This window comes from Ursus maritimus, unplaced genomic scaffold (genome assembly GCF_017311325.1).
Source record: "Ursus maritimus isolate PB19 unplaced genomic scaffold, ASM1731132v1 scaffold_4, whole genome shotgun sequence".
Taxonomy (NCBI): Eukaryota; Metazoa; Chordata; class Mammalia; order Carnivora; family Ursidae; genus Ursus; species Ursus maritimus.
In genome coordinates, this window is record NW_024426552.1 from 691,821 (window position 1) to 719,814 (window position 27,994).

Consider the following 27,994-nt stretch of genomic DNA (forward strand, 5'->3'; position numbering starts at 1 on the left):
GTCTTCTGCTCCCTCATCAGGGTCCCAGGCTGTTGGCACAGTCTCCTGACCCCTCATTTTTGGCATCTTTCTTTATCCCGGAAAAGCATTCCCTCAGAAAGCTCATAAGCTGTCGGGAGGGCCGACCCTTGCAAGGAGCCATCCTTCCGCGCAGGCCGAGTTGGGGTTTAGCCTCCTCCACGAACCGGACATGCGCGTTCAGCCGGCAGCTTCTCTGGAAACGGGGTGAGGCTTCAGAGATGGACCAGCTGCTCCCTCCGCCCGAGGAGGAAAGGGAATTGTGCGCGCTTCCTCTGTGTCCCAGAGAAGAGAGCTCTTAGCCCGTCCGTGGGGCTGAGGCCCGGTTTGGGCAGGTCCCTCATGTTCTTTTGGCTGCTTTCTAAAGAATAACAAAGGGTTTAGAAGCCAAAGTGATATAACCCATGTTCAGGATTTGAGGAGCAAAATCACGTTACAAACTTGATTTTTAGAAACACATCAATTCATCACTCATTGACCCTAGCAACCTGTTGGACGGTCCAGTAGATCTTCACAGCTCACCCAGAAAGTTCCGGGAGTGTGCAGGCGCTGGCCGGGTGGTGGAGGCAGGCCTGAGAGACGGGCTGCATTTCAGCTAGAAAGTGTGTGTCCTGGGTGCCTGGGCGGCTCTGTTGGTGAAGCGTCTGCCCTCGGCTCAGGTCGTGATCCCGGTGTCCTGGGATCGAGTCCCGCGTCGGGCTCCCTGCTCGGCGGCGAGTCCGCTTCTCCCTCTGCCTCTGTGTGCTGCTCCCTCCGCTTGCTCAGTCTCTCTCTCTGACAAATAAATAAATAAAATCTTTAAATTAAAAAAAAGAAAGTGTGTGTCCTTTGCTGCTATAGAAAATCACTATGAAATCGGTGGCTTAAAACAAAGCAAATTTAACCCTTCACAGTTCGGGGGGGGGTCGGAAGTCTAAAATGGGCCGGTGGGGCTCCAGGGAAGAATCCGCGTCCTGCCTTTTCCAGCCTCTAGAGCCACCTGCACGCCTTGACTCCTGGCCCGTCCAGCACCTGCAAAGGCAGGGGCATTCTGTCTTCAGTCCCTCTGACTCTTCCTCCCCTCCCCCACGCACGTCTCCTCCCAGTGGCGAGACCTTGCTGATGACTGGGCCCGCCCTTGCCATCTCCCGCCATCCCCCCATTGGAGAAGATATTCGCAGCAAAGAGGGCATGGAAGCGGCAGGAGGGCGTGGAAGGCCAGGAGTGGACCAGCCCTGGAGGGGTGCCTAGTGGCTTCGCTCCACTGAGAAGGGTGGGTGGTCTCAGGGACCCTGACAGGAGACCTTCCTCCTGGGAGAAAGGAAGGGTGCACCCAGTGTGGGCTGATGGGCCCGACTTCAGGAATGAGGGGTGGGGAAGGGGCGCAAGAGTTTACCAAGACTGGGGGCTGAGACCTACCGACGGGCACGTGGTTGTAGCTAACACGGCTGTGTAACGAATGACCACCAGCTTAGGGGCTTAAAACGATACAAATGGACCGTCTCACGGCTCCTGTGGGTCTGAGGGCTGGGCACAGCTCAGCTGGGTCCCGCTCAGAGTCACAGGCTGGAACCAAGCTGTCGTCCCATCTCATCTGAGGCGTGGGGGCGTCTTCTAGACTCGCCGGTTGCGGGCAGGATTCAGCCCCTTGCTGCTGCGGGGCCGGGGTCCCCATTTTGTTGCTGCCCGCCCTCAGGTCCTAGCGGTGGACCTGCCCACGGGCAGTTCACGGAAAGACAGCAGGAGCAATCTCTCTGACTTTCAGGTCTGACCCACCGGTAGGACCTTCCATTTGATGAACTCAAGTCAACGGCTCAGGGACCTTAGTTGCTCTGTAAATTCCCTGTGTCACAGTGATTCGCACTCAGGGGAGGGGCATGAATGTGTGTCCTCGGAGGCGGGCTCAGTATGAACAAGTGTTCTGCCTTCGAAGGGGGGGGAGGGGCTGCATTAACAGAAGCACGGAGGGGATTCCCACCCCAGGAGCTCGGACATGTGGCCCTGGGGAGCAGGAAAGGAGAGTGTGTGAGCTTGTGGGGCCGGTGTAGACGGGAGAAGCAGCGGGAGCAAGTGTGCCTTTTCTTTTTTTTAAGGTAAAGCAACTGTACATGGAAATGTGCAGATCTTTCGTGTACAAATCTGCGAAATGAGCCCACATAACCCACACACTGTCGAGACAGACGACATTCCCATTGTCCCGAGAGTCCCCTGTGCCCCGCGGGCCAAGCCCCAGACACAGGGCCGCGCTGCCGGAGCTCTAGCACCCGCGATGACTCGGGCCGGTCCGCGAGCTTCCCGCAGGCGGGGTCCTGCATCCTCCACTCAGCCGTGTCCGGTTTCTTTCACTCAGCACAGCGTGTGTGAAACTTATCTGTGTCATGTGCTCCTTTTGTTGGGGGGGCGTTCAAGGTGTGGGTGAACCGTGGTTTGCTCGTCCATTCTCCTGGTGATGGACGGTTGGGTTGCTTGCAGTTTTTGACCCTTATAAATAAGGTTGTGCATTCTCCTACTGGTCTCAGAGTGGATGTTTCCGTGGCTCTTGGCCGGTACTCTGGAGTGGGTGGGGAGCCGGGTGACCGGGGCACGTGGCACTGCAGGAAAGTGCCGAGGACATGCTAACTGCTTGTACCCTTTCAGGCCACCACCAGCCCCGTGCATGTGGTCAGGTGAACTTCGGCCATTCTGGTGGTTGTCAGGGTTCCCCTCGCGTTCCCTGCGGAAGCATTGAGTCTTAGCTTGAGAGGTGGGCTCTCGGTCTCCAGGGGACCCTAAGTGTCACCATCTCAACAGCTAAAGACAGGCCACATCCCGGGAGGCCCTATGGTCGTCTGTCTCTTTAGAAAGTGGCTGCCAGACAGCAGAAGACTCTGGTGTGGAGACACCCCCACCCTACCCCTCGCCGGGCAAGGCTGGTTCCGAGGGTCCCGGCCAGTGAAGCTCTCTGACATGCTGACATGGGTTTTCAAAAATCATAGATGGAAAAATGTCCCTTCCCGCATATCCTTAGCATAGAAAGTGCATTATGAAGACCAAATGTCAGTTACAGTAGCAAATGCAAATGTGTTTGATTTTTCTATGAACAAGGACTATCAGAATGGGTGGAAAAAATGACTTTATAGGTGATCAACAAAAAACACACCTAAACTGATGTGTGGCTGGAGAGATCAGAAGTGAAAGGATGGCCAGAAGACTCCCGTCAGGGAGGGAAGGGAGCAAGAGTTGCAGGCCTCACCCTGTCTGGGCGGAACTCCCCGCCGAGCCCCAGGGCAGCGAGAAGGGAGAACTGGCCACATGTGGGTGGCAGTGGCCTGTGGCCAGGACGTCTCTGGCTCCCCTCGTCACTTGGAGGGATGGGCTACAGGGTGTCATGGGGCTAGGCCAGGAGCTGGTGGATGGAGCCCGGGGAGCTTCCTGGGTCAGCAGGTGACGTGACCTGCTGGTGGAGTGGGTGGGGCTGGCAGGGACCCCCAGTTTCTTTTCCTTTGAGGACCACCGTTCCCAGGAGGAGGAAGGAATTGCAGCCAGAGTCTCCTAAAGGAGGAGGTGGCAGGGCTGGGGAGAGGCCAGGGGTCGGCCCCCCAGTTCTGGGTCAGGGCAAGTGGAGTGGAGGAAGGAGGATGCCCCCATGGTGGCTAGCGCCTCCCCGCAAAGCCCAGCCTCGTAGCTCCAGCCGTGTGGACAGACGGCTCAGGGAGCGGGTGGCAGAGCCGCGAGGCACTGGCTGCTCCAGGCGTGGGAAGGAACGGGGATCACAGGGCCCCTACAATAATGGGGCGACTGGCTTTGCACTCATGTTTTGAGACTTCATGCTATGATCTAAAATACTGCTTTTATGGGGTGCCTGGGTGGCACAGCGGCTAAGCGTCTGCCTTCGGCTCAGGGCGTGATCCCGGCGTTCTGGGATCGAGCCCCACATCAGGCTCTTCCGCTATGAGCCTGATTCTTCCTCTCCCACTCCCCCTGCTTGTGTTCCCTCTCTCGCTGGCTGTCTCTATCTCTGTCGAATAAATAAATAAAATCTTTAAAAAAATAATAAAATAAAATACTGCTTTTATAAACTTGGAATGGACACAAGGATGACGGAGCCAGAGGTTTCCTTCGTAAACTTTCTCTTGAACGTCGAGTCCACAGTGTGACGGAAGCCCCTTGTCTTTTCCTCGTGGGTGTTGGGAGGCCAGGGCTTGAGGAGGACAGCAGGGAGCAAAGCGTGGCCTGATTTCAGACATGAGCTCCCAGCCATCCGGTTCCAGTTAGAGGGGATTCAGGAATTTAAGGCGCAGACCCTTCTTAAAGGGGAAACACACATTTCTGCTTTCCCACATGCCCTCCGGAGGGGTGTGTGGGGAGACCACTCCAGGGTCAGGCAGGGTGGGGACACCTGCGGAGGAGGAAAGCCCACAGACCCCACCTGACGGGGTGCAGACCTGGACCACCAGGAGCCCGTGCCTGGGGCAGAGGGACAGGGTCCCGTAGCGAGCGGTAGCTGAGTAACCAGGGCGCCGCTGCCTCTCCCTGCGGCCTCCCTTGCCCAGCCGGCCTTCTGGCCTCCCTGCCAGGGGCACCCGGTGGCTGAATTCCTCGGCCCCACACAGAGCAGTGAGTGACCGCAGCCCTGCCAGGCAGACGTTACGGGGTTACAAACCCATTTTGCAGTGGATCAAACAGGTGAAGGGGCAGGAACTGGCTCAAGGTTACCCAGCTGCGGGTGGTGGGGAAGGAGCCAGGATCTCGGTGGCTCAGGGCCCTGAGGCTCCACGCTGCAGGTCAGGCTGGGGGCTCGCAGGGCATGACGGGCGCATATTAGGTTCCCGTGGCAGCACGTGGGACCCGTGGATGATGGCCTGGTGAACGGAAACGTTCCCTGCTGGCAGCTGTCTGGTTCTTAGCATTGGAGCAGGGGCTGAGATGGGGTGTCAGACACCCCTGCTAATTCTTTCTGGAGTGCTGTGCTCCACTGGAGTCCCGCCCCTGCCCCCCTGCTTGGCTCCCCATGGTGCGTCCAGTGAGGGCTGTCCCGTCCCTCCCCCACTTGCCGGGTGCCCTGCTGGCCAGGACTGCACACAGTTCCCACCGCCTGCCCTCCTTTCCCCCGGGGCCTGAGTGTGACCAATCCCACATCCTCCCCGCTCTCTGGCAGCCCAGCAATAGGGCGCGAGCCCTGGGGATTTCAATGGCTGTGCATTTCCTCCTTCCCCATCTACTCTGCTCTTTCGGAGGCCAGGGCCACTCCTGCGAGGGGGACAGCCAAGCCCCCCCGCCGCCGCCACGTCTCTCTGGACCACGGCTGGGTGTCCCGGGGCAGCTTTCCCTGCGGCCTGCTGGTCCTGACTCCTCCTCCAGGACATCCGGGGGCTCTGAGGCCAGAATGCTGGCCTTTTTGGGGTTTTGTCTTGTTGGGTCTGCCGGCTCTCCTAGCCCCCCGAGACCCAGTGTGCTTCTGATTCTGCAACCCAGGGTGTCAGGCCCCTCCCACCCCCTCCCCCTCCATAGACAGTCCCCCCCCCCCAGACCCAGGGGGGGCTGTCGGTTGGTAGCCGGTGGCTGACAGCCTGCTTATCCGTGCGTCCCCACTGGACCCCAACAGTCTCCACGTTCCCTCGGGTTAGGGTGGGAAGTGTCAACATGCGGGTGATTTCAACTCCTCAGAAAGACGACCATGGACAGAGGAGTGAAAACCTTTATTTTGAAAAGTCGCGGACATGGACCCAGTGAGCAAAAACACAAGAAGGAGTAAAAATAAAACTAACATATAAAGAGGGTCTTCAACAGAACGTAGAACCAATCACTCCCTTGAGGAAAACGAGCTTTGGGTTGTGTTTGTTTGTTTGTTTTTTAATCAAAAAACACAAAACACATCACTTTGTGTCACTGGGTGGCCTAGGGGCCCAGGCCTCCGAGTAGATGGGGAGGGGGGTCTACAGGATAGCACCTTTGTTCTCAGGGTTTTCGGGGACACAGGGTTGAGGAGCCCCTTTCCTGCTGTTGGCTGGAGATGCTGGAGCTCACCCGCTCGCCCGGAGCTCCGCAGGCCAGGGAGGCAGAACCGAGGTCCGAGCCCTGAGCAGGGAGGACCCTGTGAGGAGGGGCCTACTCATCGGGGTGAAGCTTGAGAAATCCCCTCACCCTGGCTTTCCAAAAACGAAGGGTCCACCCTCTCGCGACGTCACCAGCAGACTGAGCCCGTAAATGAAATGCTAACTGCAGAGTCGGGTAGGGTTTGCGAGAAAGATCAGGCTGGGAGGGGAGCCAGTGCTCAGGCGACCCGCCCCCCCCGGAAAGGCAGAGAGGTTCTGGGGATTCAGGGCCTGCAGGAGATCTGGGGGTGTTAACACGGAGGGGAGGGGACGGGCCGGCGGAGTCCCGGGACCAGCGGGTGGGGAAAACACACGCGGCTCTTCTAGCCTTTGTTTTAGGAACACGTAGCCCGTCGTTGGTCGGGAACATCGGCGTCACATTTCACTTCCTGTTGTAGTGGCGGGGGAGGAGCTGCCCAGCGCTAGCCCAGCGCCACCTTTCTGGACACGGTCTGGTAGAAGACGCCGCGCAGCAGGGCCTGGTAGCTGGGCACGCGGAACAGGTGGCGCTCACCAAAGGCCACGTCGTACTCGGCCGTCTTGCCCGTGACCAGGACGCGGATGTGGGGCTCGTTCACCTGGCGGCCCACCACCACCACGAAGATCTCGATGTCAGCCCGCTGGGCCTCCTGCACCGCCTTCTCGATGGCCGCCGCCGTGGCCCCCTGGGAGTTGCCGTCGGAGAAGAGCAGCAGCCTCTTCTTGGCTTCGCGGGACGAGGCCTCACGGTAGAAGCGCGTCACGTAGCTGAGGGCGTCGTTGACGTCGGTGGCATCGTTGAAGAAGTCCATGCCGTCCACGGTGCTGGCCAGCATGGTGTAGTTCTGCAGAAACTGCAGTGAGCCTCGCTCCGGCCGCTGCTGCCCAGGGCCGCTGTACTGCACCACCGCCACGCGGACGTCATGGGACGGGTCGGTCCTGCCCGCTGTCAGGAAGCGCTCGGCCAGCCGCTTGGCGAAGCGCTTGGTGGTGTCGAAGTTGTGGCTGCCCACGCTGGCCGAGCCGTCCAGCAGGATGGTGATGTCGGCCGGGGAGGAGAACGTGACTGCGGGATGGGGGTGGGGGGTTAGGGCGCGGCCAGGGCCTCCTGACACGGCCGCCCTCCGACCTTCCTCTGGGAGCCCCTGCCAGGGCCCTCTGCACACCCCAGGTACTCACTTGGGCAGGTGTAATCTGGACATTTCTTGTCTGTAAAAGAGAAAAACACAGCATGAAGCCAGTGACCTTACGGACCACTCTTCTATCTGTAACCCCCAGCAAGAGGGCACCAGAGCACAGGGGTGGCAGGCGCGGCGTGGCCACACGCACAGGTGGGGCTCCTGAATGCCTGGCGCGTGCCGACTCGGCCCCCTTGGCCCCACCAGCAGCTGAGTGTCCCCTTATTCAAGAGTCGGTCTTTGCATCTTAGGGCCACCCCCCCCCGTTCTATTTTGTGGTCTTTGCTCCAACTCCTTGTGGGCCCCTTCAGAGGATGGGAAACGGAAGCTCAGGACAAGGATGGTCTGCAGGTCAGACACCCCATGCCGCCCTGTCCTCGGGTGATGCTGATCAGGTGCCGGCCACGCAGGCACATCTGACCCGAGCAGGTGTCTCCAGCTGTTGACCAGCTGCCTGCACCGTGGACCCAGGTCTACCGCAGGGCAGAGCCCAGAAGGACATGTTCTGAGGTGGGGGACTGGGAGTGGTCTTGGGCTCCAAGGCCACCCCCTGTGCAAGTGTGTGGATGGGCCACAGTGAGTGGGAGTGCTCCCAGGACAAAGTATGAGAAGCACAGGGCGGCCCATGCTCTGGGGACCACCTGCACAGAAGCCGGGCCATGTGGGAGCTGGGCCATGTGGGAGCTGGGCCACGGCATCCTCAAGCAAGACTGCGGGGCTGCTTGTGCAGAGGCCTTGTGCTGTTGGCCGGGGATCACGGGGAGCTAGGGGACAGCCGCGTCCCAGCTGCCCCGATGCCGTGTCCCAACACAACTGCGTGGACGGGTCCGCGAGCCCACCTATACAGATCTGGGTGGTGACGTTCTTTAGGAAGTTGTCCTCCAGCAGCTCCGCGTAGTTCTCCTTGACCAGCGAGATGCCTGGCCGGCCCTGGGGTGCCAGGCCTTGGCAGGAGATGACGTTGAGCTGGTCAGAGCCCGCGACATAGCCGAACATGTCCTTAATGCCCACGGAGACCACCTGTAAGGGAGGGACGGTGTTGGCACGGCCCAGGGGGAGACGGCGGCGGTCTGGGGTGGAAGGTGGACGCGTGGGGCGTGGAGGCGGCCCCACCTGGATGTCCGGGCCACAGAGCACGCTGAGCGGCGTGGTGTCCCTCTGGGTGTCAGAGCGGCCGTCGGTGATGACGAGCGCAATCCGGTTGTTCTGGGTGGGGGGCAGCAGCTGGTTCCGGGTGTACTGCAGAGCCTCTCCCGTGAACGTGCCCCCCGCCATCCACCGCAGCTTCTTGACGGCTCTGTGGGGGGGGGGCACCTCCTGTCAGCACCGGGGCGGGGCTCAGGGTCAAGGGCGGGCCTCGGGGGCCACAGGTGCGCGGGCGGCTGGGCACATGGCACTCACTCCTTGAGCTCCTGGACGTTCCTGATGTTGGCGTCCCTCAGATCCACGTGCTCCTGCATCTGGTTGTGGCTGTACTGCACCACGCCCGCGTGCGAGTGGCCGGGCTCAAACTGCACGTGCCACACACCCCAGTGAGGAGGGGACGCGGGGCTCCCAGCAGCCACCCCCCACCCCCCGTCTGTCCCCGGCCGGCCTGGCCCGCGGACCTGCGGGACTCTCACGCTCCGGTGGGGGAAGGTTACTGCTTTTGAGAAGTGCAGCCCCGGGGCCCAGCCGTCTTCTGGCCCGGGGTCTGTGCAGGGCCCTGCTCCCTGGGAAGCCGCGGGCGGGCCTGGCTCACCTTGACCAGCTCGTCTCTGGTCAGCCGGTCGAGGACCTTGACGACAAAGTCCTTGGCTATCTCGAAGTTCTGCAGGCCAATGCTCTCCGAGCTGTCCAGCACAAAGAGGATGTCGATGGGGCCACACTTGCACTCTGCGGACAAGGAGAGCGTCAGTCCTGGGGGCCTTCTGGGGCCCCACTCGGCAGAGCCACCCCCTCCCGAGCCAGGACCCTGGGGCTTCTGTCCCCGCCTGTGGCCGGCCGTGCAGGTTCCTGGGGCGAGGACGGGCGGGCCAGCGCCCCGAAGTCATGGTGGTACGAGGGGGCTAACACAGGAGCAGGGAGCACTCGAGAACCGTGCTAATGACTCACCACAGCAAGCTGGGGAAAAGAAGAGAAACAAGGAGTTACATTCCAGTGGAGACCCCGTGTTCTAGTAGAAATCATAAACCCTCAGCAGGGTGGGCTGCTCCGCCCGGCGCCCCGGCCACCCTGGCAGACCAGCAGGGGTGACAGTGGCCTGGCCCCTGCGTCCCCCCCGGGGAGTTCCTCGTGAGTGGGGCGCACTCCCGCCCCCCTGCTTGCCCCCCACCCCACAGTTCAAAAGATCCCTCTGTGAGCGCCAAAGGTAGGTGGGACCTAGTTCCTTCCAGTTAAGACACTTCTCCAGAGATGAGATACTCACAGCACATTTTCATGATGATGTCCAAGATCTCACATTCCTGTAGGGGGACGAGACACGCGCACCGGGCTGAGCGGACCACAGTGGGATTCACTTTTCAGGGTGTTAGGCACCCAGGGCAGGGGCACCTGACGTGGTCACTGATATGTGGACACCCCATGTCCCTCCATGACGATCACATGCTCCCCTGTTGCTGTCATGGTGCCCCACCCCATGGGATCCATGGCCGGAGCGGTCAGCCCCCCAAGGACATTCACGTACGCCCACTTACATCTGGCCCCGGCGGTCCTGTGTGTCCTGGGGGTCCCTGTCAGAGGAAGGACGGGGGGAAGGTGGTAAGGGCGCATCGCTTCCTGAACTGTGGGTCTGATGGAGCCCTGAGCAAGCCTACCCCTCACCCTCCAGGCCCTTGGGCCGACCCCACCTCCCCTTCGGAGCCCCGGAACCCCTGCACACTAGGGGCTGCTGGAGAGCCCGATTGCCACCTGCTCTGTGATTGCTGGGGCAGCAGGTGGGCTGGGCACGGGCCTCTGTGGGGCTCTCCGGCACTCACCACGGGGTGGACGGTTCATTCCAGTCTGATTGTGCCGTCTTGATGGACAGGGGATGCCGCCCCCCAGCCCGGCACCCACCCTAGGCTCTGCTGTGCTCTCTTCATGTCTCACCTGGTGACCAGCTGCTCCCCCTTCTCTGAAGCCCTCACAACCCTCAAAATGGCCCATTCCCTTCCCTCCCGTCAAAGGGCCAGCCTTCTTGAAGCCTCCCCCAGAGACCTGCTCCCCGGTTCTGGCTCAGACCCCTCTGAAGCCTCAGAATTTCAGGGTGCCCGACCTGGCTGGCCACGTCACTCACCTGGGGGCCTTCGGGTCCCCGGTACCCCTTTGCTCCTTTGACACCTGGGGGTGCGATGTCATTGTTCTGGAAGGAACGGCACAGTGTCACCACACACAGCCACACAAGCCAGACCAGCTGCGACTTGTCCATCCCCGGCCCCTGGGTCTGGTGCCCCCATGCCCGCCCGCAGAGCCTCAGCAGCCGAGGTCGCACGAGGCCGCCTCCCTGCACACCCCCCAGCAGTAGCAGCCCCTCGAGGGGATTTCATAGCTTCCCGGGTGGGCTCGGCACTCACGTCCTCTCCAGGGTCTCCGGCTTCTCCCTCATCCCCTTTGAGGCCTGGGTAGCCTTTAGTGCCCTGCAGGGGACAGAGGAGCACATGGTCAGAGGGGCAGGGAGTCCTGGGGAGCCGGTATGTGTGTGTGGCAGGGACCCTGGCCCAGGGTTGGAGTGGGTTGCACCCTGGGGAAGCAGGCCCCTGCAGTGGGTGGTGGCCAGAGACACATCGCCACTCAGGTGAGCCCCTCGGGCAGGCTGGCTGTCGCCCAGCCCCAGCACCCAGCGGTCCCTCTCCTCCACCAGATTTCTATTTTAAATCAGTTCTATTAACTGTAAGTCACAGCACTGCGTTTCCTTTTTAAGAAGCAGAAGTTTTAAAAGGAAAAGATAAAGGAGACACTATGCCCCACCTGGGGAGACAGAGGCCATGCACCGGTCAGAGGACACCCCAAGGTGTGGGGTGCAGTCCTTGGGAGCCCAGAGAGGAGGCCAGGCAGGGGCACCCACAGATCGAGACACCCATGAGAGGGGCCTAGGCGCCGAGACTGGGCCAAGGATGCATGTATGTTGCACATGTGTGTGTGTGAATGAGCCAGCAGCCCGACGGTGGGCGTGTACTCACGTTTATCCCGGGCGGGCCCCTGCTGCCTGGATAGCCCTGCAGGGAAAGACAGGACAGTCACTCCAGGCTCCAGTTTGGCCGGGGGAGGGGGCACCCCATGGATAATCCCGGCCGTCACGTCCTGGTCCAGCCCGTGGTCCTGAGCCCACCCCAGCTGGTCCAAAGGGGATGATGGGGCAGGAATCTGGGGTACTCACAGGGAAGCCAGGGAAGCCCTCGGTGCCGTTTCCGGGTGGACCGTCTTCCCCCTGCGGAGAGGAATTGCCCAGGCTCAGGATGGTGCCCGAGGGGCTTCACCAGCCTGGAAAGCATGCCCTGCGTGGGATTGCCCGGCCGTGCCGACTCTGCAGCAGGAGGGGCAGTGCCTGCGGTGACCACAGGGACCTCAGTGGCTCCAGCAGCCACGGTGCCTCCGGGCCCAGGGGGACAGTCGCCTGTGGAGAGTGCACCTCTCCGGACACCACGACTGGGACCCTCACACCCACACGGAAACTTCCTGGCAGAGGCCCGCGGCTCGAAACCACAGCTTCCGCGGCCCCAGCGGCCAGGCATCAGCCCCACCCAGGCCCTGAGCCCTTGGGACCGCCACTCACCCTTTCACCCATCAGCCCGGGGTCTCCGGGGGGTCCTGCGGGCCCTGGAGCTCCTCTGGAACCCTAAGGAGGGGAGGAGTGGGTTTGGGAAAAGTGCGCGGACATCCAGGCAGGCTCAGAGGCACCGCACCTCTCCGAGGAGAATGAGCGTGCGTTGAAGAAAACATCGTGTTTCCACCCATCAGCACAGCAAAGATTAAGGGAAGGGTTTTTACATCCATCGTCCTGAGGCTGCCCGCGGGCTAACAGACTCCGTGGGGAGGCCGTACCTCCCGCCAGTAGCCCGCCCAGGGAGCGCCCCCAGGACACGACCAGAGAGGGGACCCACGTGCTTGCGGACAGTCACCTCTGGGACTGGGAGTTCCAGACAGGCCAGAGCCCCAGCCCCAGAGCTCAGAGAAGCAGAGGGACACAGCCCGGTGGGGCCGCGGAGCCACGTGTCAGTGAAGTTTTGCAAAATCATTAAGGGTCTTAGAAAATGTTCAAAATGACAAAATTAAAAAAAAACCCAAAACTTTGTGAAGCCAAACTTATAAGGCTATTGTGCAAATAAGGAAAATAAATTGGGAAGAAATAAGCTAAAATGTTCACATTATTTATCTCTGGGTGGCCGTATTTTAGATTTCAATTGTTTCATTTTTTTTTCTGCATTTTCCAAGTTTCCTGAAAGACACAGATACCACGAAATGCACTAAACCATCTGTGTGTGTACCTAGACCGGAATGGGGGGCGTTCTCCAGTCCTACGGACCCTCCCGGGGTTGGGATGTGCAGGTGGGGTGGGGGCAGGGCACTCACCTCAGGCCCCGGGGGCCCCTCATCACCTCGGTAACCTTTAGGTCCAGCGGGGCCAGCCTCTCCCTGCAGAGAGGGACACACCAGTTATACCCCTCTCGGCCCACACCAGCCCCGCCCCAGACCCACGCAGGCTGCTTGGTCTACACTTCTCCTTGGAGGCCAGCTGCCTGCCTTCCTGGGTCCAGAGTCTCGGTGCCCCGAGCACATAGGGACATCCCTGGCCAGGCCTGAAGAAGGGGCAAGCATACACCACATGTGGGGCCGCCTGGATGCTCTGGACCCTGCCAGGGCCCCAGGCCTTGGCATCACACACAACCTGGGACTTTGCTCGCCAGCCAACTCGGGGTTCCTGGAGGGTGGCCCCAGGGACTTGAAAATGGGGGCCAGGAGGGACGATGGGGAGCAGAGGCCCTCTGTGCCCTCGGCCAGGCCAGGGGGAGGCGCGTCCGGGCCCCATGAGACAGGAACACGGCGGCTGCCACGCTTGGGGACGTTTCTGCAGCTGCCCCAGCCGCCGGCTCGTGGGACGGGTGCCTCCTGGGACACAGTCTGTGGGCCCCGCGGCCCCTGGCAGGCCATGCTGGCGTCCACACCGGGAGGTGCTGGTGCCCACCGCAGGGACAAGACGAGGGAAGAGGCGAGGCCAGGACTGTGACCTTTCCTCCAGTTTCTGGATTGCTCCATTGCTGCATCTTGGGATTTGGGAAAACACATTTCCCAGAAACTTCCGCACAGACACCGTGGTGCAGAAGCTAACTGCCCCGAGGGTCTCCAGGCCTGAGACGGAAACAGCGCTGAGGCCGGCAAGTTGGATGTCCAGTGTGGACAAACCCAACTCCAAAGCTGCCTAACCCCTCGATGGGGGTTTGGGCAAACAAGCGGCCGAGGAACCACAGTCAGATGCAGACGCTCCCCAGCTGGACCACGGGCTGGAGGGACACAGGGGCCTCCTCCCCAGCGATGCCATGGGTCCCTCACCCCCACAGGCTTTGGTAGCATCCAGTTTTTAGTGACAGTGGCCCTGAACACTGGAAACTCAAGAGCAAACCCCAGTGACACTCTTCCTTGTAGTGTTTTATGCTGTTAGTGTCTTGAACAGCTTCCTGAATTGTGATGTGGGGGAAGGACCAGATAATCGGGCAGCAGGATGGTCGCCAGCTTGTCCTGGCAGCCGGACGACCGCTTGGGAGCAGGAGCACGGGGAAGGCAGGGGAGCCTGGGGACGTGGCGGGCGGCAGGAGCAGCCCCCTGGGACTCCTACTGTGAAGCCCACGATAGCTGCTGTCATGGGAACGGGGGCATGAGGACAAGGGCAGCAGGCACAGGGATTCCGGAAAGACACAGATAAGAGAAGCTAAAATCTAACGCTCACATCCTCTATCACCAGGAAAGGTCGCTCCTGCCGTAGGCGGTATTGTGAACACAGGCTCACTAGTCACAGAAAAGGCCACACCAGCTCAAGCCCCCTCACTTCTAGCCCGAGGAGATCCTCCAGATGAATCAAAGAGGAAGCCAAAAACGCAACGAAAGAGGTGAATGTACTTGGAATCTTATAAATGAGCAGGACACCCTAAGCGACAAGTCCCCAGGACAGTCACAGGCAGATGGCAAAGCTGGAAAAGTGTCTGCCTGCCGAGAAGGGCTTCCTGCACATTGACGCGGAGACGCGGACTCCACAGAAAATGAGCAACTGAAGGAAGAGCCAGAAAGAGGGGCATGGCCTGGAAACCTCAGAGACCACGCTCAGGCGTCCCCACGAATACAGGAGAGCACTCAACTCTCTCCTGAAGAGCAAAAACACACAGATGAAGTTTGACGATCTCTCGTGTTGGCAAAGGTGTGAACACAGTGGCTGTTTCATGCCCTTAGGGGGAATGTAAGGTGGGGCTAGATAAAGTAGAGTTATCTGGCAAATAACACACACTCACACACTCGCTCACACATACCCTCTCTCACACACACACTCACATCATTTGGCCAAGAAATTATGCGTAATAAGAATTTATGCTTTGGATGTAGCCTTGTAAGTATTTCAAGATGGATGGATGGATGGATGACTGGATGGATGGATGGATGACTAGATGGATGGAAATAAAGATGGATGGAAGGATAGATGGGAGGATGGATGGATGGAAGGAAGGATGGATGGATGGATGGATGGATGGATGGATGGACAAATGGAGAGGTAAATGAGCTGACAGACAGACGGGCCGTGATATTTATTACAGAATTTTTCTGTAAGCAAAATCCCGGACACTGTCTGCACACATGCGGACAGGAGACCAGGCAGGACCATTCAGCAAGTTTACAAGTGGAGTCCATGGGCGCCGACCTGGACAGTCCCCAGGTGAAGAGCATTGCAGGACAATGCTGTTTGTATGAACAACATGTATACCCCGCACCCTCTCACACACCGTGTTTTTTCTGGAAGGACTCTAGAAGAAACTAAATTTTAGAAGAAAGTAAAATTGATCGTTGTGTGTGGAGATGCAGGGACAGGAGAATTCTGCTTTTCTCTTGCTGGAGTTACAGATTCAACCACTTCTCCAAAATAGGTGAGATGGCCTATTCACAGGGGTCTTTGGTCTACAAGCCTCAGAACTTCTACACCTATTGTATCGGAGAGGTATCATCTGCCTTTCCTGCCTGGACGGGGGAGAACCAGATACTCAGCAGCCTCGGGCTCCCAGCCGGCAGCTCCAGGGCCACGGCGCCTCTTCCCCCCACACACGGCCACAGGCCTGGGAACGGCCGGCTCCCAGCAAGCCCAGCTTGCAATTATGTGGGAGGAAAGCCTCCCACCGAGCTGGTCTCGAAGTGGGTCAGTGCCCCCCGCCACCCCCCCACACTGGAAGGGACCCAGGTGCATTTTAATGGTCCCTCGGGAGACTTGGCTACCCTATTGTGGCTGCTGCTTCTTTCTTGCTTTTTAAATTCCTTTTTTGTTAAAATCTCAATTCCAAATTTCTCTCCACAAGAAAAGCCAGCAAAAAGACTTGAAGCCACAAGCCAAGCCCCACCAGAGCCCAAGGCCCGGCCCCTCTGAGGTCGGCCCCCACTGTCCGGAGCTCACCCACTAGGAGGCCGTTCCCTCCTCCTGCCCACTGGGAGGTCCCCATCCCAGCTCCACAAACCCCTCCCTGCAGGCCAGGCAGCCGCCCCGTTCCCAGTGGGAGGAAGTTGGGGATGCCTGGCAGGCGACCCCTATCACAGAGCAGGAGGCAGACTGCGAGGGTCTGGGCCAACCAAGGGGGTTGCCTGAGGGGCTGCAGGGAGGACGTGTCCCACCCAGGCCCTTCCTGTGCTCTCTCGGGGGTGGTCACCCTAGGCCCGTAGCCTGGGAAGCAGGAGAGCCTCAAGGTCCACCCTGTGGGGGTTTCCGGGCTCAGACACCTGGAACAACATGGCCTCCAGGCAATGAGGCAGGAAGGCAGACCCCGCCCGGTGTGCTGGGGATGAGACCTGGTCCAACCCTTTGCTTCCTTAGCCTCCACTCCCCTCTCCTCTCCCAGCATGATCTCTGGAAAGTATCACAACCAGGAATTCTGGAAACTTCTATGCAGGGACAGTCCCAAATCCACCTCCAGCCAGGATCTCACACCTGGATTCCAAATGCTGAGCAAGCCTCTTCCCCCTGGTGCCTCCTGGGGGCTCAAACATGGTCTCTACTGTGGGGTGACCTTGCCCCGCCAGGCCAGGGGGCAACCCAGGGGTCCCAGGGTCCCCTGCTGCCTTCTTCCAAAGCCAACTGAGCCAGGGCAGAGGGCAGAGCTCCGAGGGCGACTGGGGGTCTGCTCACTCAGCTCTGCGTCCTGGCAGATGCCTGCCGGGTGACGGGCAGCCTCTGACTGTCCCTCTGAGCACGGAGTCCCTGGGGGCCACAGGAGCTGGGCCGCCCCGGCTGCCCCCGGCCTCCTGCAGCTGGCTCCTGACCCTGGGCATTCCTTGCAGGAACCCCCCAGTCAGACGTGGAAGGAGCCCTCCCTTAAATTCGGGGGCTGCTGTCGGCCTTCCTGCTGGCCCGAGGACAGAGGCCGCCCCACCACCCCCAGACAGCTTCCTACCGGGTCTCCAGGGATGCCGACAGGGCCTTCTCGTCCCTGGTCACCTTGGGGTCCAGCTTCGCCCTGGGGAAGGATGAACCGGTGAGTGAGGAGGCCAGGAGAGGTCAAGACGCTTGGGCAGCACTGGGGAAGGCCAGGCGTCCCCTAGGTCTCCGAGCCAGGAAGGGCCACTCTCCACCACGGGCCTGGCCTCAGCCTTCCTCCCCGGTATTTAGCCTGCTGTGGCCACGCGCACAGCCTCCTCGAGCCCCGTGTGGTTTCAGGAGGCTGCAGTGAGGAGGCTCCTGAGGCCTGGAGGCAACCCCTCACATTGGCTTCTTCTCCAGGCAGCTCCCTGACGGGCCCCGGGGCCCAGAGCTGCTGGGGTGCTCCCTGGGGTGCAGCCTGCCCTTCGGTCCCATTTCCCGAACTCAGCAGGGTAGCTTGGGAGCGGGCAGGCCATGCTATCCGTGACGTCCCTCCCCAACCCCGGAGCTGTGGGCTGTGGGGTTCTGGGGACCGTGAGAGCAGGGGTGGGGCAGAAAACAAATCTCTCTTCCAGTGACCTTGGCCTCAGGCTGAGCTCGCTCTCCCCCTCGGGATAGCTGGACACCTGTCCTCAGGAGGAGCGGCTTTGCCTGGGTGGTCACAGCAGGTCACATGCCTGCCCGACAGCTGCGAGGCCTGGTCCACACCCCAGGTTTAAAGAGCACCGTCCCCTCCTCCGGGCTCCGGAACGTTGGGGTGGCGCCTGTTGCCCCGGCCTCTGACCAGGCACAGCCAGTCTGGCCTGCCCTCGGGGTCCTGCAAAACCTTCCCAGAGAACCACGGGGCCAGAGAAAGCTCCGGAGGGAGGTGGGGGTGTGGGCGGCAGCTCGGCGAGGCGGCTGGGCCGTGGAGACTACAAGGCCCGAGGTTTGAGTGGCCTGGCTTCCTAAATTTCCTTCTCTTCAGGTTGTAGGAAAGAATCTTTCAGAGCGGAAGCTCGTCTGCAGCATTAACGGAGCCGCTGGGGGAGCAGCAGGCGTTTGGGACCATTCAGGTGTGTGATGGGCGTGAAGTAAACCGTGCCGTGTGCGAGGCCGTGCAGCGACCTCAGGGACAGGCGAGCGGCGTTGTAAACAGCGCTGTGAGTGCTGCGTGCGGGGCACACCCTCTGTGTCCCGGTGTGATTGTGTGTGTGTGTGTGTGTGTGTGGTTTCCTCGGACGCGCTGGTCCCCAGGGAGGAGGGGAGAGGAGAGAACCCTGCACTTTGCTCTCCTCTTCTGGACCTACACCCCCCTTCTCCTGGCCTCTCTCAGGCCCCTTGAGATGCCCGGGGCCAGGGGGTCGGGGCTGGGTGTTGGGACTGGGGGTCCGGGCTGGGGGCTGAGCACAGGAACTCCCACATTTCCTGAACCAGGGAGACAACCTTTGGGAAAACAGCAGGTGAGATGTGGGTCACCTGAAATCTGGGGCTAAAGGGACCTGGTGACATGTGTCCTGTGAGGCGGATGGCCTGACCCCGCCTGACCTCAGGCTCTGGCCCCCTCCTGGGGCGTAGGGTCTCAGCTTGAGAAACAGAGACTCACCGGGTCTCCCCGTGGGCCCCGCACACCTGGGGTCCCCCGTGGTCCTCTTTCCCCAGGGCCGCCCTGTGCAGACAGAAGCAGAGGGAGGCGAGGCCGCAGCTCAGACTCAGCACCGAGGAGGGGTGCTCGAGGCCTGGGCGGGGGCTGACCTCTCCGAGCAAGACACCCCATCCTCACAGACACCGGCGTCCCACCGATCTCAAACAGGAGCTCTGGGGCCTGTGAGCCACACCGGCCACTTCATGGTGAGACCCAGGGCCCAGACGCCACCCCACCCCACTCACCCTCTCGCCGGGGGCACCGTCCGGTCCCGGGTTTCCCTGGGAAAAGGGGAACAAACAACATCAGTCAGTTTGGGAGGGGCTCTCTCCTTCGGGCGGGGAGTTGGGAGCAGGAAATGGAACGTGGGTGCTCACCTCGTCACCGGCTTCTCCCTTCTCTCCTGGGGGACCAGGCAAGCCCGGCTCGCCCTGCGGGGGACAAGTGTGGAACCGTTTGTCTCTGACCCTGCACTGGGCCCAGAGCTGCCGCTGGCCCCTGCTCCTGGCAGCCCCTCCCAGGGCCCACCCGCTTGCCCGGGGGCTCCGTGAGTGCTCACCTCATCTCCCGGGGGCCCCGTGTTCCCTGGCCTCCCGGGCTCCCCGTCAGCTCCTGGGGCACCCTGGAAAGATCCGAAAGGTCAGCGTGCGGTGACCCTGCTCTGGGGCACAAGAGCCTTGGATGCCGAGGACCCGCCCCACCCACCCACGTCTCTACACAAATCCCGCCTGAAGCCACCTGCCCGCGGCACCTGCTGGGGTCAAGCCCGGCTCACACAGAGTCGCGAGCGTCCCGAAAAGTCAGATCGAGGGAGGCTCCACACAGCCATCGGCCAGATCCTGAAGTCGGCGTGGTCAGGACGCCTTTGGAGGGTCACCCTTTCCCCGCCATCTCCCCTAGCACTTCGTGTCGCTGAAAACGCCGGAAAACTACCAGCCACAGAACGCCGTGCTCTAACTTAGGCTCAGAACCTCGCGTCCTCCTTCTTCCCTTTTCTGCCCCCTGGCAGCCATCAGCACCCCGTTCAGTCGTAAATCGTGACGTCTGCATGAGCAGACGGATTCCACGCTGCGCGGACGCGTGGGCCATCTGGTCTGCTGCAGGCGGGCAGCGTGCGGGCACAGGGTGCGTCTGAGGCTCCGTGACACGGGGTGGCCTTCTCCACCCCAGCGCCCTGCCTGCCCCCACGGAGGCCTGGGCCTCGGACAGCGGGTGGAGAATCTGCCTCCAGGAAGGATTTCTGAGTCACGCTGGGTAGGCTGGGTAGGCGGGGAAGCCTGACCGCGTCACTCACCTTCTCTCCTTTCCGTCCGAAGGCACCCGCGTCACCCTTGGGCCCGGGGGGTCCTTGAGCGCCCTGGTGAGAAATCGCAGGAGGTCAGTGCTTGGTCTTCATCAAGCAGCCATTGGGCTGGGTGCAAATAGGTCAGACGCTGGAAAGGTAGGTCTGCACGCGGTACGGCCCAGTGGTGACTTCTTAGGGCCTTGGGAGCAGGGTGGAGTCCCCATTGGCTCCTGAGGCCTTGGTCTTAAAATGTCAGTGACAGAACACAACTTACGTCGAATCCGGGCGAGCCCTTGCAGCCTGGCAGGCCGGGGTACCCCGTCTCGCCCTGGAAGGAGGAGGCAGATCAGCGGCCAAGACTCTCGCTCTGGTTCATCTACTCCCTCCCAGGAAAGACCCGCCAGGATGGTGGTCTGAACTCGGCCAGGAGGCTTGGGGTCCACTGGGCCCGGGGCTAGCAAGAAATGTCTCCTGCCCTTCCTGCTGCCGCCAAGTCCCCCGCCCTCCCGCCTCACTGACTTACCTTCATGCCGTCCACACCATCGATGCCACGCTTGCCCTTCTCGCCCTGCAAGGTGCAAAGACCAAGGAGGGGTTCACAAAGGTCAGACGGTACCCCCTGGGGCAAAAGACGCATCCCCACCCCCACACTCACCTTGTAGCCCTTGGCTCCCCTGGAGCCCTGCAGAGACAGGAAGAGAGAGTGAGGGGGTGCCCCCAACATGAGGCAAGTTCCCTGGAAACTGGCAGGGGCATCTTCCCGGGGAGGCAGAGGAGGGCAGGATGGACCCCCCACCAGCGCATGGAGGCTCGGACACGACAAAGATGGGCAGTGTTGTCCTCACATGCGGCGGGGAGGGAGGGGCAGCTCTGGGCCCTAAGGACATGACCTGAAGGTCTCCTTTACTCACCTTCTCCCCTCGGCTCCCTTTTTCTCCCTACAGAGCAGACAGAGGAGAAAGGGGGTGTCACTGGGGTCCCAGGGCCCAGTGCCCTGGGACAAGCCCAGATGTGTTTCAGCCGGGCCCCAGGAAGGGCTGGCTGATCTGAAAGAGGAGGGGGAGACACACCTTCATCCCCTGGTAGCCGATGGGTCCGAGGTCCCCGGGCCTGCCCTGGAACACAGAGGAGGTGGCCTGTTAGGCGCCCCTGGGGGCAGAGGCAGCCCCCTTCCAGTCTGCCCTGCCCCCCACTCTGTTCAGGCCTGTCAGCCAGAGAGACTGGGCTGGCTGACCATGGCCTGAGCACCAGAGAGCAGCCCTGGTGTAAAGGCTCCCCCTCCCACTCCTGGGGGTCTCCTCAGGGGAGCTCCTGGGAGGGGAGGGGGAGGTCAAAGGCCCCCAGGAGGAGAGGGGGGAGGGGAAGGTCTAGGACATCCCCCCCAGGAAGAGTTGGGGGAGGGGAGGTCAAGGGCCCCCAGGAGGAGAAGGGGTGGTCTGTGGGGAGACAGCCCTGGGCTGACCCCCACCTGCCCCACTGACAGCTGGGCCTGAGTGAAGATCTGGGCGGAATGTGCTGGAAGGGATGGCCGCGCACGCCTTCTGGGCCCTCACTGCCCTTGGGCCATATGCTCTGAGGGTCCGGCCACATGACCATGCTGCCCAGAAACCAGCTGTCTTCTAGAAGCTTCCACAGAACCCAGCTCCCCTCCCAGCTTCAGGCTTCTCAGTACCCCCACCCCCAAGGTCAGATGCTCGGCACTCGGCACTCACGGGTTCTCCGGCTTCTCCTTTCTCTCCTGGGAGACCTGGCTTCCCACGTTCTCCCTGGAACACAGAGCAGATCAAGGTTGGGGGACAATTTCTGTGTATTTCTAATAACCTGGTAGAAAGGACCCCTGATTTGCTCCCAAGAAAAGGATTAACAAGATACTCCATGGACCTTCAGGGTTCTCGGGGTGTCAGGCTCCTTCCCTGTCACCGTGGCCTGCCCTGGGGTTTGCGAGGTCAGGTGCACATTCCCACCCGCAGCCCACCAGGCTCTGTGCTGCCCCATGCTGGCTGGCCTGTCCCTGGACCTTTCTCTAGGGCTCCCGCCCCTGTTCCTGCTGCGAGTGGTGCTCCCAGGCCGGGGAAGGGGCCGGCTCAGCTCCTGGGGCCATGTTCATGTGGCTTCGCGGCCATGGAATCTAACATTTTCAGGAGTAAACAGAAGCCTGCACTTTGCCGAATTGTACGTGTTGGCCACTAGGCTGACTTTCCGTGCGAGCCACACCTGGCCTTGGGCCCCACACTGGGAGCCCAGACCAGAGACAGTGGGGGGAACGCAGGGGCCAGTGGTCAGACCCCACCCCCACACTAGCCCTGGGCCATGGCATCGGCCACAGGGTCCCTGTGCCTGGACTCTCTCCCCATTGGTGGGGGCACCTTCCCTCTCCCCACACTTGGTGTGGATGGGAGCTCCGCGGGGGTTCAGGACAGCTGCCTGGGGTCCCACTGCATCCCTAACACCAGGGCTTCAGGCCGCAGGGACATTCGTCCGGCACTGTACTGCACACGTCTCTCCCTCCAGGGAGGGGTCAGCCACTCACCTCGTACCCAGGGTCTCCCCGTGGCCCGGGAGGTCCTCTGGCAGGCTGCAAATCAAAGAGAAAGGTCAGCCTGGGCTGGCATCCTGGGTGACCCCAGAGGTGGTCAGGGTCCCCCACTCACCTGGCATTCGAAGGAGCAGCACTGCCGGAGGAAGGAGGAAGGACAGAGGACTCGTTAGAAAATGGGGCTCTGCCAAGGGCCCTGGATACCCACCTGCACCCCGGTACAGGGGACCCACGGGAAGAAGGGGCTGGTGATGCCCTGGACAGCCGGTGGGGGGGGTGTGTGAGGACAGAAGTGGGAGGGGGAAGGGGAGGAGGTGGGGGAGGGGGCAAGGGAGGGAGGGGAGGGGTGGGGGGCAAGGGGAGGGAGGTAGGAGGGGAGGGGGCAGGGGAGGGAGGTGAGGGGAGGAGGGCAAGGGGAGGGAGGTGGGAGGGGGAGGGGAGAGAGGGGCGAGGGGAGCGGAGAGAAGGGGAGGGGCTCCTACCACTTGTTCCACATTGTTTTTCTGAAAAGCGAAAGGGGAAAGTGGTGTTACTTTCTACTCAGAGCTGCAGGATCCCCCTGTGCCCCCTCCCCCGCCAGGAGCGAGGGCGGAGCCGCTACTCACGATCATGTCAATGATGGTGTCGATGGTCTGGGCGATAATCTCCTCCGCGTCCCGGGTCTGCCCCCAGTCAGCCGCGGTGAAGTTCCGTCGGTACATGTGGTCCGTGGCTATGATGCTCAGACGTGGCTCCTGGTGTGGACGAGGGTTGAGGCCGAGGACAGCGGGAGCCCGGCCCCTCCCCACCTCTGTGGCACCTCGCCTGCACCCCGGGGCCCCCCAGGCCATGCCCGGTGCCCCTGCCTGGAGCGGGTGAGGGGACGGGGGCGCCTACCAGGTGGTCGGGGGTGATGGCCACCGAGAAGACTTTGACGCCCAGGTGCTTGGCCTCGTTGACGGCGTCCTCCAGGCCCCCACACGGCTCCTTGTAGCCCTCCAGGGGGTGCCCATCGGTCACCACAATCAGGTACTTGTTCTCCTTCAGGTGGGAGCCCCTGCAAGGGGGTGGGCGGTGGTGAGGCCCCCACAGGCCTGGCCCCGTCCGGCCCCCTCTGACCCTGACAGCTCAGGGCACCTCTGGAACAGAGCTGGGACCCCCAAGACCGGCGGTGAGGAACGGGGCTGGACGCCCTGCAGGGAGTCCCAGACCCAGTGCAACTCTCAGAGGCCGTTGGCCGTGTGGCCGGACAGGCTCTTTCTGCTCCTCGATCTGGGCTGGAGAGTGGGGCTGTAATAAGGATATTGAAACGGAAAATAAAGATTTGCAGGGTCACATTTCTCGAAAATTCCATCTTGGAAGATGCACATATCCCCAGGGGAGAGGCACAGGTCCTTGCCTGCCCGGAGGCACCCTGACCGCGGGACCCGTGACCACGGGGAGCGGAGGGGACGGCTGGAGAGCCACCCACGGTGGGGGCTGGGCCCCGGGAGCTGTGGCCGGGCGGAGCCACCCAGGAACGAATCCTCTCCCTGGAGGAACCAGGCCAGGCAGATCGTCCGGCCGGAGTGCAGCCCGCTCAGGGTGGGGCCTGTGCTCTCCCAGGAAAGCCCTTCCCGCCGTCCCGGACGCAGGCACCACCTCTGCGTGGTCAACGCGGGGCACTGGCTGGGACACTTCAGGCCCCGTGGGCCCCTCTCCCTTCCGTGGTTGAGGAGACGGCACAGCTCAAGGGGAGCAGAGGGACGCAGACTGACCCTTGGCAGCCGCGGGAGCGGGCTGGGTGGCGGCCACCGGCACGGCGCCCACGAGCACGAGCAGGGTCCCGGGCAGACCACGAGACGCGTCAGGACGGCAGGGTGGCCGCGAGGGACACGCTCGGGACGCGGGAAGGCACAGGCCCCGGACGAGGAGCCACGTGCGGACGCAGGGCGCTCACCCCACAAGCAGCTCCTCCAGCCCCTTCTTGATGGCGCAGTCCGTGTAGGTGCCCTTGCCGAAGTACTTGACCGCGTCCACACTGGCCTTGAGCGCGTCGCGGTCGCTGGGCATGGGCCTGAGCGGGCTGATGATCTCGACCTCGTCGCTGTAGTGCAGCGCGCCCGCGTTCCACACCAGGTTGCGGTCACAGCGGTAGTACCTGCAGCCCGCGAGGCCGGTGAGCCGGGCACCTCCGCGAAGGCACCGCCCACCGCCGGCAGCTCAGGAACCCTCCCCCGCGGCCCGTGTGTGTCCCTCCGCCGGCACTGGGGTCACCCATTTCACAGGCGGGTACATGGACGAGCCCGGTCACACCCCGACAGGGAGGGGCCGGAAGTGCAGGCTGGACTCCCCGGGTCCCTGCTCTGGGGACCACACGTGACGCGTGGTGGGGTGGGGGCGGTCAGGAGGGCCAGCCCCAGCCAGCGCGTGACCACCATAGCCCCTGATCTCCAGGGTCCTTGGATGAGGAGCTGTGGGCCCCTCCAGGGACAGGGGCCACCGGGGAGGGGCAGACCCTGCGTGGACGACAGTGGGGCAGGTGACAGGGCAGGGGAGGCCAGCTCTAAGTCAGGTTTCAGTGGGACACTCTGAGTGGCCATCTTTCCCTGTCCCTGTGCACCTTTGCCGGAGGCTTCCAGGGGTTCACCCTGTTGGGGCCCTGGGGGAGACGTGCCTGCCAGCCTGTTCAGCAGCCGGTGTGACCAAGGCCCCTACGGTGATGCTAACAGCATCAGTAGCAGGAAGAGCTAACCCCATTTCACAGGTGGGGAGACTGAGTCCTAAGAAATTGAGTAATGAGGCCAAAGTCCCCGGGAGGGGGTGGTGGACTCAGGAGCCCAGGCATTTTGGCTGAGTTCAAGGTTTCAGGTCATATGCCCCAAAGTGGGTGGCCCTCACCCTCTGTCCTTGCAAACCCTCAAGGAGGGCTGGCAGCTGGGTGCCCTGGTCCCCAAGTCAGCAGGTCATCAGGGACCAGGCTGGACTGGGACCAGGCCCTGCACAGGTGAGGGGAGGGAGGAACCCAGTTCTGGCCTTGACCCTCCCTGCATGGCCTTGCCGCCCCCCATGGGCGTGTCCAATTGTGGGTCACACCCACTGCTCGAGGAGCACCCCAGTACCCCATCCCCCCCCCCAGGGGCAGATGCCTCAGACAGATGAGTGAGTGAGTGAGTAAAGCTGGCAGGCGCTCTGGGCCCCTTGGACCAGGACACTAGAACACTGGGAGGTGAGCAGAGGTCAGTGTCCAGGAGGTGGCGAGGGGGGCCTCCTACAGGCACCGGGTGGAGCCACAGAGCCTCCCACCACCTCCTGAAACCCACTCAGTTGGGGGGCAGGGAGACGCGTTTGGGGTCCTGGGAGCCCCCATGGCAGCACTGCCCCCCAGGCCCCTGGCTGACCAGGCTGCCATCCGCTCCTTCTCAGACTCAGCCCTTTTCTGGCCCGTGGGAGCCGCTGTGGACGCAGGAGGCTGACTGAGTGGCCTGGTTCACAGCAGCCTTCTAGAGGGGAAGGGGGCTCGGCTCTGCCTGCCGGGCCCCTGGGCCCCCCACCCTTCCCGAGAGGCTCACGGACCTTCGGGCCCTCCTACCTGTCTCTCAGGCCATCGATGAAGCGCTTGGTGAAGGCCTTGACCTTGTCCACCAGGGCTCCGTAGGGCTTCAGCCTCAAGGCCACGCTCTCCGAGGTGTCCAGCACGAAGAAGAGGTCCACAGGGCAGTCTGGCCAAGCATGGGGTGGGGGGCCTGAGGCTCATGCCCTGCGCCCCCCTGGCACAGGGAGGCCACCTCCCCCGAGCGTGGGCCTGGCCCCAGCGAGGGAGCAGGTTGACCGTGAGAGCCCCCACGCGGGTCCTGGGAAGCCTGCCTGGCTGGGGGGAGAGCCACCACGCCCCGGAGAGCAGGGAGCCCCGCCCTGGCCTGCAGGACCAGGCCGTTTGCTCTGCACTGTCCCTTTAAGCATCTACAACTACCAGGGGCACCACCTCCCGGACAAGGTGTGAGAGCACAGGGGCCCCGGTTCTTGACAGCCTGCCCGGTGGGGTCAGATGGAAGGAACCAGGGAGAGCGCTGAAGACTGAGGCCGGGATGGAGTCGCCAGCGGTTACCCAGTCCGGCCTGACGCCCCGGGCTGTGGGGAAGCATGAGGAGCCCAGGGCCCAGGCCCTGCTGGGGGCCACGCCCAGGAATTTCGCGACCCCCGCGGCCCCACCCGTCATTGGCGCGCACGTCGGGGGAAGGGTAGGGTCAGGTTCCCGCAGCAGAAGCAGAGGGAGAGGTGCCCGGAGTCACTCACCCTGGAAGGCCACAGCCCTGGCGTTGCCCGAGACGTCCTGAGCGGTGGCCCAGCAGGCCTGCAGCAGCAGGGGGAGCAGAGCGCGGGCCAGCTTCATGTTACCGCCCCAGTGTCACCATCGAGCGAGGGCAGGGGTCCGGGTGGGCCGGTGATGACCAGAGGGCGAGACAGGAGTTGCTCTGCTCTCCACCCGGCGAAGTCCCAGCCTTGGAGGGAGGGCGGGGGGAGGGCGGGAGGAGGAGCTGGGGCGGGGGCGGCGCGGAGGGCGGGGGTCTCCCGGTGAGTGAGTCACCGCCCACCGTGCTCTGCTCCCGCAGCTCTGACCCAGCGCCCGGGGCCCAAGCCTTCGTCTCCCGGTTTGTGGCAGGTCCGTGGGCTCCCCGCACACAGCAAACGGCCGCGGAGTTTAAGACGCCGAAGGAGAACGGGCACCACGCTGCGGATCTCCTCCAAGCCCCGCGGGGTCCTTTCTGACCAGACACCGTCTGGTGGAATTAATCAGCCCGGAAGCGCCGTGAGGTTGGCTTAAGCTTTCCAACCCTTTGCTCTGTCAGGTTTCCCAGTTACTGCTCCTGTAAGCCCTCCTTCCCGGGTTGCTCAGTACATATTTGGGAAAGACCTTTCAGGTTGTACTTCGGGAAAGCGAAGTCAGCCACGGCGGCAGGAAGGCCACGGGCTCGCGCCCCACGCTGCTGTGCGGCCCATCGCACGTCTTGTATGTTACATGTCTTACCCGCTGTACTGACAGCCAATCAGCTGGAGGAAAGTTTTTAAGTTATTAAGAAAATCTTCAGGAAGACACGTTTGCAGAACTGCATATTTCAGAGCAAACCTGTATGGACGTGGACCTGTGCGGCTCACACCCGGTCGTTCAGGACTCGAAGCCACGTGTACGGATATGGAGAGAGACACCCTGCGTGTGAGGACGGGTGTGAAGGCCCCACCCTGGGGCTCTGTGGGGTGGGCTCCAGATGTGGCCAGACCCACCCCCGCCCCAGAGAAGGTTCCAGAAGACGTCCTCCAGAGCCGTAGCTGTTGGTACTCGTCTAACATCAGCCTAAGTGTTTTGTAGTTTAAAAACGTACCAGGTTGTATCACCATAATAAAGAAACTTTTGGGAAATCCTTGAGAAGTCACCCTTCTCAATGATTGTTCTAGGATTTCTTCCAGTGTTTTCCTCCTCCCTACTTTATGGTATTTCTGTAAACTAAGAGTGAGAAATTCTACCTGCCTCTGATATCATCCCCTCTGTGCTCCTGTCTGGGGCCATGGCTCCCAGCTTCCGGCTTGGGGTTCAGACGCAGGGAGGTCGGCCCCCGCGGAAGCCTGTCCCCACTCACTGGCTGGCTCCTCCCGTCTGAGCTGTTGGAGCCGCGAAGTGCAGCAGGTGCTCAGGCTCCTGCAGGTTTGGGAGAATCGGGAACACGTTGCGTGAATCACCGAGGACAGTGAGGTGCCCAGCCAGGCCTTGCCCCGATTTCCAACCTCCGGCAGCCTGAGCGGCGCAT

At 62.0% G+C, this 27,994-nt stretch overlaps 1 protein-coding gene and 1 long non-coding RNA gene across 2 annotated transcripts; one reads left to right on the forward strand and one right to left on the reverse strand.

Annotated features, from left to right (window-relative positions):
* Window positions 1–5,656: 5,656 nt before the first annotated feature.
* Window positions 5,657–26,666, reverse strand: COL6A1 (collagen type VI alpha 1 chain). The gene is made up of 35 exons (XM_040621779.1): window positions 26,487–26,666; window positions 25,783–25,912; window positions 24,151–24,351; window positions 23,109–23,268; window positions 22,838–22,966; window positions 22,715–22,735; window positions 22,348–22,368; window positions 22,227–22,271; window positions 21,409–21,462; window positions 20,767–20,811; window positions 20,608–20,634; window positions 20,352–20,378; window positions 20,220–20,264; window positions 19,971–20,024; window positions 19,706–19,768; window positions 18,971–19,033; window positions 18,789–18,842; window positions 18,657–18,692; window positions 18,373–18,435; window positions 16,822–16,884; window positions 12,758–12,820; window positions 11,961–12,023; window positions 11,565–11,615; window positions 11,368–11,403; window positions 10,762–10,824; window positions 10,485–10,550; window positions 9,904–9,939; window positions 9,636–9,672; window positions 9,323–9,331; window positions 8,970–9,103; window positions 8,630–8,739; window positions 8,342–8,525; window positions 8,068–8,248; window positions 7,230–7,259; window positions 5,657–7,116 (listed from the first exon to the last, which is right to left on the reverse strand). The coding sequence occupies exons 1-35, from the start codon at window positions 26,581–26,583 to the stop codon at window positions 6,494–6,496; spliced, it is 3,084 nt and encodes a 1,027-aa protein (XP_040477713.1). The 5' UTR covers window positions 26,584–26,666; the 3' UTR covers window positions 5,657–6,493.
* On the forward strand, window positions 25,921–27,610 carry LOC121100516. The gene is made up of 2 exons (XR_005832271.1): window positions 25,921–26,431; window positions 26,804–27,610. It is a non-coding gene; the product is annotated as an uncharacterized LOC121100516 (long non-coding RNA).
* Window positions 27,611–27,994: the final 384 nt, after the last annotated feature.

Bases quoted from the DNA above. Each gene is read 5' to 3' on its own strand.
- COL6A1 (XM_040621779.1), bottom strand. From the start codon at position 26,583: ATGAAGCTGGCCCGCGCTCTGCTCCCCCTGCTGCTGCAGGCCTGCTGG. The intron at 20,635-20,766 runs GTGTGTCTCCCC...TCTGCTCTGTAG, and splicing joins TCGGCTACCAGGGGATGAAG to GGAGAAAAAGGGAGCCGAGG. The intron at 19,034-19,705 runs GTGAGTGACGCG...GGATCTTTCCAG, and splicing joins TCGGACGGAAAGGAGAGAAG to GGTGCCCCAGGAGCTGACGG.